General features: G+C 35.1%; 1 protein-coding gene across 14 annotated transcripts in view; it reads right to left on the bottom strand.

The window, feature by feature from the left end:
• Window positions 1-13,906, bottom strand: part of KCNIP4 (potassium voltage-gated channel interacting protein 4) — a 375,533-nt gene that overhangs the window by 36,456 nt on the left and 325,171 nt on the right. For 9 of the 14 annotated variants that reach the window (XM_072334033.1, XM_072334037.1, XM_072334042.1 and 6 more), the window contains one exon: window positions 1,996-2,120. In XM_072334033.1, the coding sequence (XP_072190134.1) occupies window positions 1,996-2,120 (125 nt within the window). Of the gene's footprint in view, window positions 1-1,995; window positions 2,121-3,360; window positions 3,415-8,267; window positions 8,370-13,906 lie in introns of all 14 variants that reach the window. The other 5 variants (XM_072334032.1, XM_072334031.1, XM_072334044.1 and 2 more) reach the window with 3 other exon arrangements.

Consider the following 13,906-nt stretch of genomic DNA (forward strand, 5'->3'; position numbering starts at 1 on the left):
CATATCAACTATCTGCCCAACAAGACTCCAAGTCTCCTTCTGTAAAACTACTTCCCACCTGGATGACCCCCAGCACATACTGATGAATGAAACACGGAGATGAAGCACATGGGTGAAGATATTGGCAGGACAGCATTTAGCTGGATTTAAAAGAAAGGTGCTGAGAAGGGAGGTGGCCAATGGCAGAGAGAATTCAACAAGCACTGTCAAGGGAGATCATTTAAGTACAGCCATGGGAGAGACTGTAATGCTGCCCAATATCAATGTCTACCAAACCACTCAAACCGTGTTTGATAAAACCTGAACAGGTGACAGGAAAATGAACTAACTCACTAAGACAACCTTCTGACAGAGCTGAGACAGATCTGTCCTACCCACTTTCTGAAAAGATTAGGAAGCTGCAATCAAGCACCAGGTTTTGCAGTAGAACAGACAAAGATGAGAAACAAAACAAACCTCAGCCCAACCAAAAGTAACCCTTCATTTCTGAAGTTTGAAGCTTGAGTTAAGATCACTGCTTTAAACTGATTTATAACAGTCATCAGCACTGGGCATGTTTTACAGCATTTCTGAAAGTAATTGATAACTTTGTAATTACATTAAACACACACACGCACACACACAAAAAAATCTGAGTCCCATGCTCATTAGTTCCAAATAGTTGAAGATATTTATACTTGCATGTCTTGAATTACCATGTACTGATAAGGAAATGAAACACTTGAATAAAGATGCATTACTATCAAAACTCCTTTGATGCAATACATCTTAGAACACAAAAGTAGAACAAGAGCTGGAATTCCTCTTGAAAATTATTTTTAAATGGTAACCAATTAAAATACTTTTTTATAATTTGTTCTATTCTTCCATGAATCATGCTACACAGAGAAGCATCAAGGTCCTTTGTTCTGAAGCTCTAGAAATAACTTTCGTAGAGAAACAGACAGAAGGTGTATTTTATCCAATCACTATGATTTTACTTTTCTGCCTTAGATAATTAGGAACATTAGCTCATGATTTGCAATAGCTTGGGAATAGTATTATTAACAGGGGAATGTTCTCTAGTACCTTGAGGAAATAAAAAGCCCTTAAGAGCAATCACAGTTAATCGCTAACATGCCAACATTATATACTGTCTGAAAATGGAGATGATATATAGCCAGGACACATTAAGTGACTCTATATTTTACTTCCATTGTGAGCTATCAAAAAAAATGTTTTAAAATACCCTTTCACATAGCTTGCTTTCACTACAAAATACATGATATCTAAGAGTTTATTACAGTTTACACTTCTTATTGTAGAAGTTATTAATAATATTCTCATAGTTAAGCTTTGTTGTATTTTAGTATTATAATACTTTGTTAAATCAATTTCTTTCAGTAGTAACTGCTAAGGGCAAGAACACCCTTTTCTAAGGCTGGAAGGAAAACCAAACCAAAAGGTGATAAATGCAGTCATCATGCAATTTACCTTTAGTTTGGCAGAAGACTTATCACCTCCAGAGTTGCAATACTCACATCTGAGTTCACAGGCTAACATGACAAATTGGAAGCCAGTGCTATTATTCAAACTCCTTAATATCAAATATAGTGTAACCCTATAAAATTGCATGAAGCCAATTTTAGCCATTTACTTCTTGTGATAACTGCCATGAATACAATAATCAAAATCTTTCCACTAACTGAAAAAAATACTTCACCATTTAATTTCCCTCCTATAATTTCATTCATCCAGCCTCAACACAACTTCTAACCACTCCTTGAACAGTCCTACTTTACTAACTTAGATTATCCTCTGCTTTGTAACTTGTCTGGATCTTTTATATAGTTCACTGGTTGCAGATTGATTATTTACACACTTTATGCGTGTTTCCACATGCAGCATTTAACTACGGAATCACACAAGCGCCATTGAAAGCATCCTTGTACAGCTGAGATTGCAGTCGCAAGCAACGTGTTAAGTGGATGTTAAATTAAAAACTGAAGTACTTACATTCTTGAAACCTCTATATAAGATCTGAAGTTCCTTCTTTGTGAATTTACTCTGTGCTTCCAGCAGTTCAAGAGCTTCAGGTCTATGCCGTACTGTGGCCATTTCCATTTCATCTTCTACAGTATCTGCAAAATGCAAGATACAGAAAAGAAAAACTCAACAAGAACTGCAGGATGTAGAAATATCTATCCTATGTAGGAAAAAAATAAATAAATAAAAAAAAAATTAGATGACATTTTTTTTAAAGAAAGGCTTTTATAATCTTAAAGAAACTTGACACATTCATTTTGAACTCACAGGGAATGGGTATTTATCTGCTTCAGTGGCTGCTTAGAGTGTGGAACAGCAGTGATGATCCAGAGGCATAAATATAAATAACAGTAGACTGGAAAGCAGATATTCTGCAAGGATGTACATGACATATTCAGTAGGATTTTACTGTTTCTACCAATCTCTGAGCAAAGAAAAGACCTATAAAACCTTACTGTGTCTCAAAATACTGATGATATTCCCTCTGTTAGTTACTGGATCAGCCTGGGATTCCCAGTGTTGTCCTTTATGGATGACTTTGTAAAGTGTTTGGGAAGGATATTCCACCTTCAACAGCAAGCTTTATTTTGAGTACAGTGTATGAAACCTCTCAGAACAAACATGATTATTCACGGTAAGCAGCTTTGGAGAAGGGGGAAAGTGAAGATTGTAGCAAATATGAATGCCAATAAATATATACCCTTAAGGCTCTAATATAGCTCTAATAGGATGAGATTTAAATGTGTGAGTCCAATAAGAAAATACAGGAGTACAAGGCTTACACTTGAACCAAAATTTGACATTAAGCATACCTTATATAGTACTGCTGATGAACTTAATCAAATTATGGCTTCCTTCTGGTTGGATAGTTATATGAGCTATAGAAATGAAACCTGAACAAAACCGAACATGCATATATTTTTTACTTCTACAATGGTGCAAATATGTATTATATTTCATCAGTGGGAGACTCTGCATTCTCAAAGTTAAGTTTTATTCACCTAAATTTTTTCAAAGATCACAAACAAAACACTCCATTAAAACAGAATTATGCTTACATCTCCACATATTTTTGTTCTGGTATAGTGCATTAATAATATATTTCATTTGCTAGGGAGAAATCTGGCATCAGGAGATGAAGTTCAACTATCCAAAAAATGGACAACTTTAGAAAAGATTCACAGAATCACTGAATGGCTTGGGTTGGAAGGGACCTTAAAGGTCATCCAGTTCCAACCTCTCTGCCATGAGAGGCACTTCATTGGAGCAGCTTGCTTGGAGCACAGAATCAGTATAAATCAACAACTTGGATAAATGTTCAAAAAATTGTAGGACCTTGTCTTTCCTTCCTGGCAGAGTGAGGTTGTTGCTGGCACTCATCTCAGGAACCTAAGGATTAAAGAAATATTCAAGCTATGGAAAGGAAGAAAATAGATGTTAAAAAAAAAAAAATAAAAAATGATTGAGGGGCTTCTAGTAGAGAATGGATGGTCCAATAGAAGAGGTGATGTAATATCAAAAATGTATGAAATTATTCCCATTTCACAGGTGGTTTAACTGAAAGAAGAGAAAGCAATGTTCTACAGTAAACTCTGGGCAGGAACATTTGCCATATAGGCACATCGTCATAATGGTAGTGTCTAAGTGGTTTCCTAAACCATTAACAATGTCCTGTGAAAGAATCAAGACTGAAAGTCAGATGGCAGATTATCACATCAAGGATCTAAAACTCAGGTAGAGACTTTTTAACACGTGGATATTTTTTTCTTTGTTTATTAAGATTTTTTTTTCATGTGACCAAACAGGAGGAATTAACAGATAATTGTGCTTTCTGAATTGTGAGTAAATGTCTGAACCAAATTTAGCTACCTAATGCTTCAAGAGAAGCTTCAGAACAACCTCTGTGAATGAGAGCATCCACAAGCCTAAATGTTACTGTTCTGAACACAACTTAGAAATGTTTACGTACTTTGAAATACACAAGCACCTGTACATCATGCATGAATGCAGATTCCAAAATCTGACCATGAGTTGAACAGAGCCATTAATACAGTTCAACCTACTGATTTATATACACGTGTGTTTTTTGACTTTATTTGACTTTTTTTTTTTTTTTTTTTTTTTTTTTTTACTATATAGAAAAATAATAAATTTGGAGAGTTTAAGGCAGTGCCTATGGTTAGACTGAAACAGATAGCTTTGATAAGCAATATTGGTTCAGTAGATCTTTCAAAGGGTAAACTGAAGTATTTTAAGATTGGCATGTGATGTGTTATGTTAAATGATCTAGGTATTAAAAAGGCCTAAGTTCTACAGTAAAACTCTTAATTGTATTTCTACTCTTGTGATTTATATATACATATTTAGCTTCCTCCTAATAGCACTGTTCTTCACTATGGATATGCTTTGGTTTCTACTGGCTCCTTCTTACCCCCCTAAATCTCAAGACCAGGTAGGCATTTACCTCAAGAGTATCAACTGTGAATTCTTTTCAGACAAGATGACCAAGGAATAAGTATGGACTTGTCCCTTTAGAAAATCAGCAAGTTGTTTAATAGATGTAATTATAGGTGCAAGACAAAAGGCGTGATGTAAGAAAAATAAATAAATAAATAAATAAGAACATTGTTAATGCTTTATGGCTTTTCAAACCTGATTCTTAGAACATCATTTTCTCCTGACAGTGTTCTGTGAGTACATTCATTTTATTAATTAAATCTGTTTCTGTCAATTTTTTTCAGCTTAGACTCACTGCAGAAAGATTTATTAGAATAAGAAATACAGCACCAATCCATTTAAAATGACATTTGCAGATGCCATAATAAAATGTTAAATTCAATCACTAAACCAGACTGCAAATTCACAGAACACTTTGCATTTCATAACTCTTCTGAGAGACATGTTAGTTTTGTCTGGCTCCTCACTTTAGCTTTTTCCAAATCATTATTTTTTAGCCTAAGCATCACAGAGAATGTATATGGGAGGAGCCAGACACGACATTTTTCATTTAATCTGACAGAAGATATTTTCCAAATCAGCGTCACCCATAAACTCATCTGAGAATATCCACTGTGTATTGGCAAGCTAAAACATATTTTTCTTCCATTCATTCATAGGTTATTTCAGATGACTCAGACACAATCAATATTTCTGTGAAAAATTCCAATGTAAACACTATCGACAAAAAATCCACAACTTTACATTGTCATTATGAGGTTTGATGATAGCTTTGAAGGATCAATATCTGAATTCATGGAATTATAAGAACATTTCAGTTCTCACCTTTAATAAGAAAATTCCTGTCATGTGGCAGTGCAGTTCTATGCACAGTTATCAAAGGATAATTGTTTCAGAGTTAAGAATCTGTCTTCCCAATGTTTGGAAAACCTAGCAAACTTCCTGAACTACATTTTAATTCTCCATGAGAACATCTAGGATTTATTTTGCAAGGTTACTGATGTTATGCCATCATATTTTTAAGGAATTCTGTATGCATTATAAATAACTATAATAACATCATATAGATATACAGCAGAAATTTTCTCAGCTGTAAGTTTATACTAGGTGCTTATATTAAACTTAAAAGAAGAGTAAACTTGAAAATAAAAATTGTTGAAATGTCAGTTTTATATGTCATGAGTTACATGGACTTTAAATGGGTTATTATTTGGAGAGATAGGGACTTACATGGAAAAGAGGTCTCTATCTGTGAATCATCCAATTATCTAGGAGGATACCTACAAACTCTTCTAGAAGTTAAATGAATAAATGTAATAAATGTAAGGCCAAGTATATGTGCCAGAGAATGTGATGCTTGGTATGTCTTTACTGATGAATATTTCTACTGTGTTTAATGATTCGGTAAAAATGTAGAAGACTACAGTATGGTGGCAATATTAGTTTTCTGTTAGTGAAAAGATTCAGTGTAACAGTCTTATCACGCTCCATTTCTGTAGCACCTTATTGATACAAATAGTCCAAAAATAAGATTATTTTCTTAAGTTCATATTCACTTCTTAATATACTAAACAAATAATCATATTGATGTCATTAATGAGTATCCTTCTTCCAACTAAACAGTAGAGACAGTTTTAAAGCATTTGCTTCAGGAGTTATGCTTTGAACCTTTCATTATATATTAAATAACAAAATGGTAAAATCAATGCAAAAAACAGACATACTCCTTAAATAATGATAAAAATGAATCAAAATTTAGGGCATATCTGTAAAACCTGTGCATATGCATTTGCCTGCACAAATCCCAAATTCTGTCTCCCCTACTTATTAAATAATTGCATGCATACACACTATTCCAAAACCAACCTTGAGTCTAGACTTACCAGGCTAAAATACACAAATAAGAAAAAGCACTCTGAGTTGTATTGTAGAATGGGAACACTGAAATAAGTTTTTATCAGTATTATTCAAATCACCTTTTTCTTCACATATTCAATTGCAATACACAACTGTATACATCACTGCAAATTCAGGGCTGGCAGTTTTTCAACGAAATACTTGCTTTAAATCTATTCCTAATAAATTTTCTAAGGAATTCATATTACGTGGTGGGCACTGTCATGATGACTTTACTCCTACTGCATCAGGAATGTTGTTTCTTTCACACCAAAAGAAATCAAATAGCATATTATGTCAAAATATGAAAACAACAATGTACATCTACAACTTAATATTTCATTTAATGTAATATTCTCATCTAAATTACATCTCATTATATAGAGGAGCACAAAGGAAAATGCTGACTTGATCCTTCATTTTACTACTTGGTTCTCAAATATGAAACACCTGATGGATGTTCTACTTTGTCTCCTCTTTCAGCTTATAAAAACACTTTTAGCTCAAAAAAGCGCATTTTGTACAGTCAGTGATTTTGAGACAATTTAAATATTTTCATGTTACCAGTAAAGACAAAAATTTTCATAGAGATGTGCAAGGAATAAGGATGTGTTGCTCTCCGAACATCAGAAAGGAATAAAACCTTCCATTTCTTTTTAGTCTAGAACTATCATTCCTCAGGTTGTGTAGATGAAAGTAGCTTCTACTTAAAGCTGTCACTACAATAACTGACTTTTTTAAGGTACTCTGTTTTCCAGTAAAGCACATCAGCTTAAATCACATTGAGAATGTTACAGTGCAATGAAATCCTTAGTTCTTTTCATCTTTGAGATCTCAAATGTCTAGAAAGGAGAGAAAGTAACACAGTCTTCTCCACAGAGGCACACTTTAACAATGGGGTAGCAGAAAGAAATCCTATGTCCATACCTATGTCCATAAGTCTAAGCACTTAATGTGAAGCTTGTGTTCACAGCCCAGTGGTCCTGGGTTTTTCCATGATCACTGGACATGGGGAACTGCTCTTGGAGGCACTTCGTATCTTATACTGATTGATATGATTTACTAAGAATAGGATACAGGAAGCATGGGGACCACTCAGCATCTGATTTTAGTTGCTAAAATGAGTGCATAGAATAAAGCCAAATTAATCTAGACTGAATTGGGTCCATAGGGATATTTAATATCAAGTTATATTAGCCAAGAAGATATAGAAATGTATTAGTGTTATTGCTATAATTTGTCTCTGTCTAGGTATACATGGATGGTGAATCTGTCCATCTGTTTCTTCCTGTTTAACTGTCTCTGAAAGGACTGTATTTTGTCAGAGCATAGAATCAAGACATTGACAGAAAGGTCAGTGTACTTGCACTTAAACTCTACATTCATATAGTTTGTTCTCAAGCTCTTTTTTTTTTTTTCCTCCAGACACGTACATCAGGTTTCATTTCCTACACAGTTTGATGTTACATAACAAAAACATGCAGGGCCAAGACTTTCTGCTAAACTACCCTATGTGTTGGACAGCAAGAACACAAACATGTGCACACATGTACAAAAGTACTACCAATTTGCAAATACAGTGGGAACAAGAATTTAATTTCACCAGTGAACCACTTTCCAGCTAGCTTGCAGAGCAGAAATCCCAACCCAGCATCTCCTGCAGAGCAGACTGTGGCAAAGGTGTTGACATCATGCTCTGCACAGACAAGTCAGTAAGCAGCCTTTCCATCACTCCTTTTAAACATCAATAGATCATACAATTACTTCAGCAGATATCTTCTCTTTTGAACAATCAGTTAACGAAAGTATAAATTTTGTTGCATGCAAACCTAAAAAAAAATAAAATAAAAAGAAATCAAAATAAAAATCAAATGAAAAATAAAACTTGCTTTGAGTAACAGGAGATGTCGTTTTGGCAGCCGAGCAGGGCAAGAGCTTCATAAGTCGCTCTTTAATACTGCGTTTGGCACTGTTCTGAGCGTAGAGGAAACCTAAAAAATATATTATTAGGGTTGTTAACATAAGTTTGAGAACAATTTCTGTACATGCTGCAGTATACCACTATAGCAGAATCCTGATGGGGAAAGACCAAGCAGACAACAGCCATCCTGAATTGCAAAGGGCAACCCGAATTTTTGATCAGGACAACAAAACCATTTTGTCATATCATTCCAATAAAGGGGATGGTTTGTATGTGCACATCCCTGGAAAGTTCTTAAAACCTGCCAAAGTCCCTATAACCCACTTTAAAACATTCCACAAATGCATCAAGTTATGTATTTGAAACAACACAAAGTAGGTGTGTTTCTAAAGATTTTAATGCTAGAATACTTTAAAGATTTTCAACTGTATTTAATTAATTGAATTTAGGTTTCATGTGGAAAAATATGCACAAAAAGCCCCAAATATATCTTTTGTTGTCCTTTCTGGCAATCTTCAGCTTCTAAGATTGAGTTTTTTCACATCATACATTCAGCAACTAAGATAACCAACCTGGCACTTTTGCCTTTTCTGAATATTAAATTATTGACTACAATCATCAACCAGTCTACCTTGTCTTTAATATTTGACGTTCAACATATATATACATATATATATATGTTTATATGTATTATTTATATTTTCATCAATACTGATATGGCTGAATAACTGATGTTCACATGCCATAAAGCAGGTGAACAGAATTATCCTTATTTACTGAAAAGGAAATTGTTTGTGTAAATGCCTGCAACATCTGATTGATTGACCATTCTACACAAAATGGGTGATACGATCAAACATCTCCTAGATGGGTATTTGCTGCAAATGACTGACTTAACATCTGTACAACAGTTTACCCAATGATTGATGTTCCTAAGAAAGGTAAAGCTCAGTCTGGACTTATGCAACTCCTGCACGTTTTCACATTACTACATGGTTACACAGTTCTACACAATCTATGTAATTACTGAAGATATACACAATGCCTTGCAGAACCCAAAGGATAGTTCAGTTTTCAAAGGTTTTGAAGCTCACAGCTCTGACTAAGCAAAAAAATCACCATCAAGAAAGTATGTCGCAGTCTTTGTTGTGGTTATATAGTAAGAGCTTATTGTCTTAAAATTGGTCTTCAGAATAGATATTTATGAAGAGGTGAAAAGCCACAAGGCAGTAACACACTGATCATGACAGGCTTCCTTCAAACTGCTGTAGAAGAGAATAATAGTAATTCATAGCCAGAAAAGTGATATTCAGAAACTCATTTTTTTTTTTTTCCAGACTCATCTTGATTTCATTTGTGAATAATTTGTCACCTAGAGATTTCAGCTGTTATCCCTTACCCAGTCAGGCACAAGCTCCCCTGTGCTGCGTCAGAATTCTTCATATTCAGGTTAGTTAACTAGGGCTCCTTGCTCTTAAGTTTGATAATTTGTTCTTCTACAATCAAAGTTAAACCCCGAGACACACTTTACCCCAGAATTCACAATGGGAACGTCCTAATACTCATCTCCATACCACACCAGCTGGAACTGTTTTTTAGTCTCAAGAGGTGCTCATACTTCACACAAACTGCAGTAACTAGAGCATGGCCTACAGACTTTCACATCTATCTACTGCTATACTGAGATACGTACTGTATATCGATAGATTTTAGCCATAAGAGACAAACTTTGAGTGGCTGCTATTTAGCATGATTTATATCTGTAGTTGCAACAAATAAAGAAAGCAATTGTTTAAACCTATGATTTACAGAGATTTAAACTAGAGAACTGTTAATCCACAGCTGTATAAATGAAAGTGTAATATGTGCAGTTTGCAGTATAATATGTGTATATTAGGATATAAAAATGGTGTATGCTTTGTAAGTTATGAGTGATTTATAAACTACCATACATTCATAATCTACTATATGTAAACCTAAACTAGACCTATCTTAACTCTTCACACATTTATATCCCTGCTTTGATACTGCATATTGCCCTATGTTACAGAAACAGGTCAAACCAACCTAGCAATGAATATCAAGCCAAGAGATCTTTGCAGGAGTTTTCAGAGGGAAAACATCTCTCTTCCTAAATGCACTTGTTTTCATTGCAAATGCTCTGCAAGCAGTATGAAAGCAAGGGCAGGCAGTCACTTATTGTTGGCTCAGTAGAATAGCCTTCTGGTTTGCATACCCCTGCAATAGCACAAGATGGACTGTTGCTGCTGTGGCTGTCCTTGTACTTAAATTCTTGCACAACCTTCTAGCCTACAGAAAATTCCCATTATTAGAAACAGCTCTCCTGCCTTGCCTCCCCCCTCATTATTGACCTTCTGTAACAGGTTCTGGGTGTTAAACTTCAACCTAGAAGGCACGTTCATCTGTGTACTTTCCTCTTTCCTTTATTTGGTAAAGCCAGAAGATAGGCTCCAGTGTTTAAGTCAAAGCCTGAAGTGTTTTCTTGGCATACTGGTTTGCACTCAATTTCAGCTGTATGATCAAATTTCTCCCAGGACTTTAAGAGCTGTCAGCCCCACTAAACTGCTCATGTTTCGGCACAGATGGAAGAGCCAGGGAGATAAAACAAGTGCAGTTTTTCATATTCATAGTTCAAGACTTGTGGAAGAGAGCCAAATCAGAATGTGTTCCTTCTATGTAGTGAGCCTAGGAATGAAACAAAATGATGTACAACAGAAATATTTATAAGGCTCAGGTTTTGGAAACACCTGCTGAGGAACTGTTTGAGTTATCATTAAGCTACTGTACGGATCATCATCATTTTTAGCCAAGCTGAGAAAGCTTTCATGCCAATCCCATTTCTATGTGCAGATATAATTTTAGCGATTCATCTTGTTCTGCCCCATCTGTTTTTCACTCCAAAATACATCTGTCAGCTTCACAGACTACACAACCCTACAAACCACATCAGACCTACAGGGAGGAGCCATCAAAGTGTTGAGAAGAAAAAAATGTACAGCAGCATTTTAGGGATTTTTTGAAACACTTTCAGGAGTGAGACTGCTGTCCTTCTGTCTCAGTTCCTTTGCATACAATGTTTTACACCAGACTTCCAAAGGCAGACTCAGTTTAGGAGCTGGCAGCCACATTTACCTACCAACCAGTTAGAAGTCAGAATCAAACTGGAATTCTGGAGACCAGTAGTACTTAACACAGATTGTAAACAAAGAGTAGAGAAAAAGGGACTTTGCCTAAAATAACAATCACAGAATGGAATACGTTGGGCATTTGTGGGGTGGGAGATAGGGAGAAGGATGAAAGAGAAAATGAAATAGTTAATAACACTGGAGAGAAGGACACGGAGATGTGTGAAAGCAGAAAGAATTTAAAATAGAGAAATGACTGCACGTTTGTCCTTTCCGTATTTATTAAATGTCCCAATTACAGCTTTATCATTCAGATGACACCTCCACAGGATAACTATGCAGCTTTAAAATAAATAAATAAATAAATAAATAAATAAATAAATAAAACTTGTAAACTATAAATAGTTTCCATGTTTAATGCAAACATTGTCTAATACTGTTGTAACCATTTCCAGGACCTCAAAAGCAAAAAACAACAACAACAACAAAACAAACAAACAAACAACAACAAAAAAAAAAAAACCCTGTAGATTTTCCCCAATGCAGAGCTTGAAAATACAGAAGATTTTCAAAATCATGTCATTCATTTATCCACTTAATACTGGAAGTATGTGCACTTCCAGAGCAAGAGTAAAACTAGGATGTTTCCCTATGATAGGAAACTGTCATACGAGTTCACTTGCTTTCTTTACAAAAATCTCACTTGAAATGGCCCATGTGTGCATATGAGAAGATCCACAATGAACCAGATTAGACTGCTATTCTGCTATTCTGAGCTATGCAGTTTCCTTTTTTTTTTTTTTTTTTTTTTTCCTTTTATTTATATTTTAGGTTGTTTTTTTTTTAGGTTTTCCTTAGGAGAAGAGCACAGAAGAAGTTTTTAATTAACTTTACTACATACAAATTATCACACAGAAAATTATACCAGCATAGAGGTTATCATTTAGAGATCCAAGAAAGAACCAGATAAGGAAGAAGGGGTTTTTAAGTTAGAGGAGAACCAGATGAAAGAAAAAAAAAATACTTGAAGAAGAGTTCAGAAAATGGTAGAGAGAAATATAAAAAATAAAAATGAAAAAAGCCTGTTAATCATACCAGTTTTGCCAGGCTCTTTTATTGCTGTGAACAGTAAAATAGTTGTATGTTATTATTAATAAAATTCCTTATTTAGTATTGTTCAAGGGGATTTTAGAACTGAAACAAAAATGCTGAACAACAGAGTTTAACTGTCAACAGCTTTTTAATGCAGCATTTCCTAAACGACAGTTAAAAACTGGTGTATACATGAGATTTTATTTTATTTTATTATTATTATTATTTTTTTTTAAACTTTATTTTGGTTGGGCTTTGATTCAAATATATTTTTATAGCTTTTAAGGAATGACAACTTCTCTCAAAGAAACAAGCAATTAGTATAAACTCTGAGCCAAAGAAAATCTGCAAGCAATTCAAGAATGTTTAAAATTCAGGAAGGGCACTCCACTTAGGAAAAGCCATACTGGCTATGTCTATTCACAGTCAATACAGTGCAGCAGAAATAGATTGGCAGATGAAATCAGTGATGCTGAAGGAACCTTTAACTACAGAGAAAAATTCTCATCTAATTTGTGCTAGAGCTCTTGCAAATGGCTTCTGGAGATAAAGAAGTACTGAAGAGTACTGAAGACAAAATAAATATTCTCACAGCTTAAGAAAGGAGGACATTACAAAGAGCAAATAGGCCCTAATACTGAATCTCCAGTGACAGCTTTGGGGAGAGTCAACAAGGCTTTGTAAATGACAAGTAAAGGAAGACACGTGAACCATGAAAATTTGGGGTTATTTGGAATATGAGAGGTTTGGGCACAGTGCACACAGTCACACCAGGGTTCTGGGCACCCTGTCCTGTGATGTCATCTACTGGATCTGGGGATCTCCCTGCCACTCAGCCCCAACCGTGGTATGGGAATGGTGTATGTCCGCAGCACCAGGCTATGGCGAGAGAACAGCATGAGTGAGGGGTGCTGTCCCGATTGGACATAACAAAGCTGGAGCATCCTTTGTCCCCAAGGTGCTGGAGGCAGCAGCTATATACATATACTTTACAGACAATAACGCTTTTGTATTTTACAGAAAACTAAAGTAAGACTAGAAACAGACATTTTTAATGAATAATTTCTAGCATATGTCTTCATGGCGTTCACCATATTATTCAATTAGTCTGAGTGGAAACAATTAACCTGCAGTGCCAGAGGCTATCACTGTAATGTGTCATGGTTTTTTTAATGCTTTAGATGAATTTAACTCTTAGATGTCACACCAAAAGCTCAGAGAACTTTCACAAAGCAGTTAAATGTAGTTTCAATTCTGCTGAACTAGCCCCAAGGGAGTCAGCTGTAACCTAGATTCAAATGGAGTTCACTTCCAAGACAGTGTCAAAGTCAACTTCAGGACACAAGCATCTGGATCTTAAGTTTATTCT

This window comes from Excalfactoria chinensis, chromosome 4 (assembly GCF_039878825.1).
Source record: "Excalfactoria chinensis isolate bCotChi1 chromosome 4, bCotChi1.hap2, whole genome shotgun sequence".
NCBI classification, from domain to species: Eukaryota; Metazoa; Chordata; class Aves; order Galliformes; family Phasianidae; genus Excalfactoria; species Excalfactoria chinensis.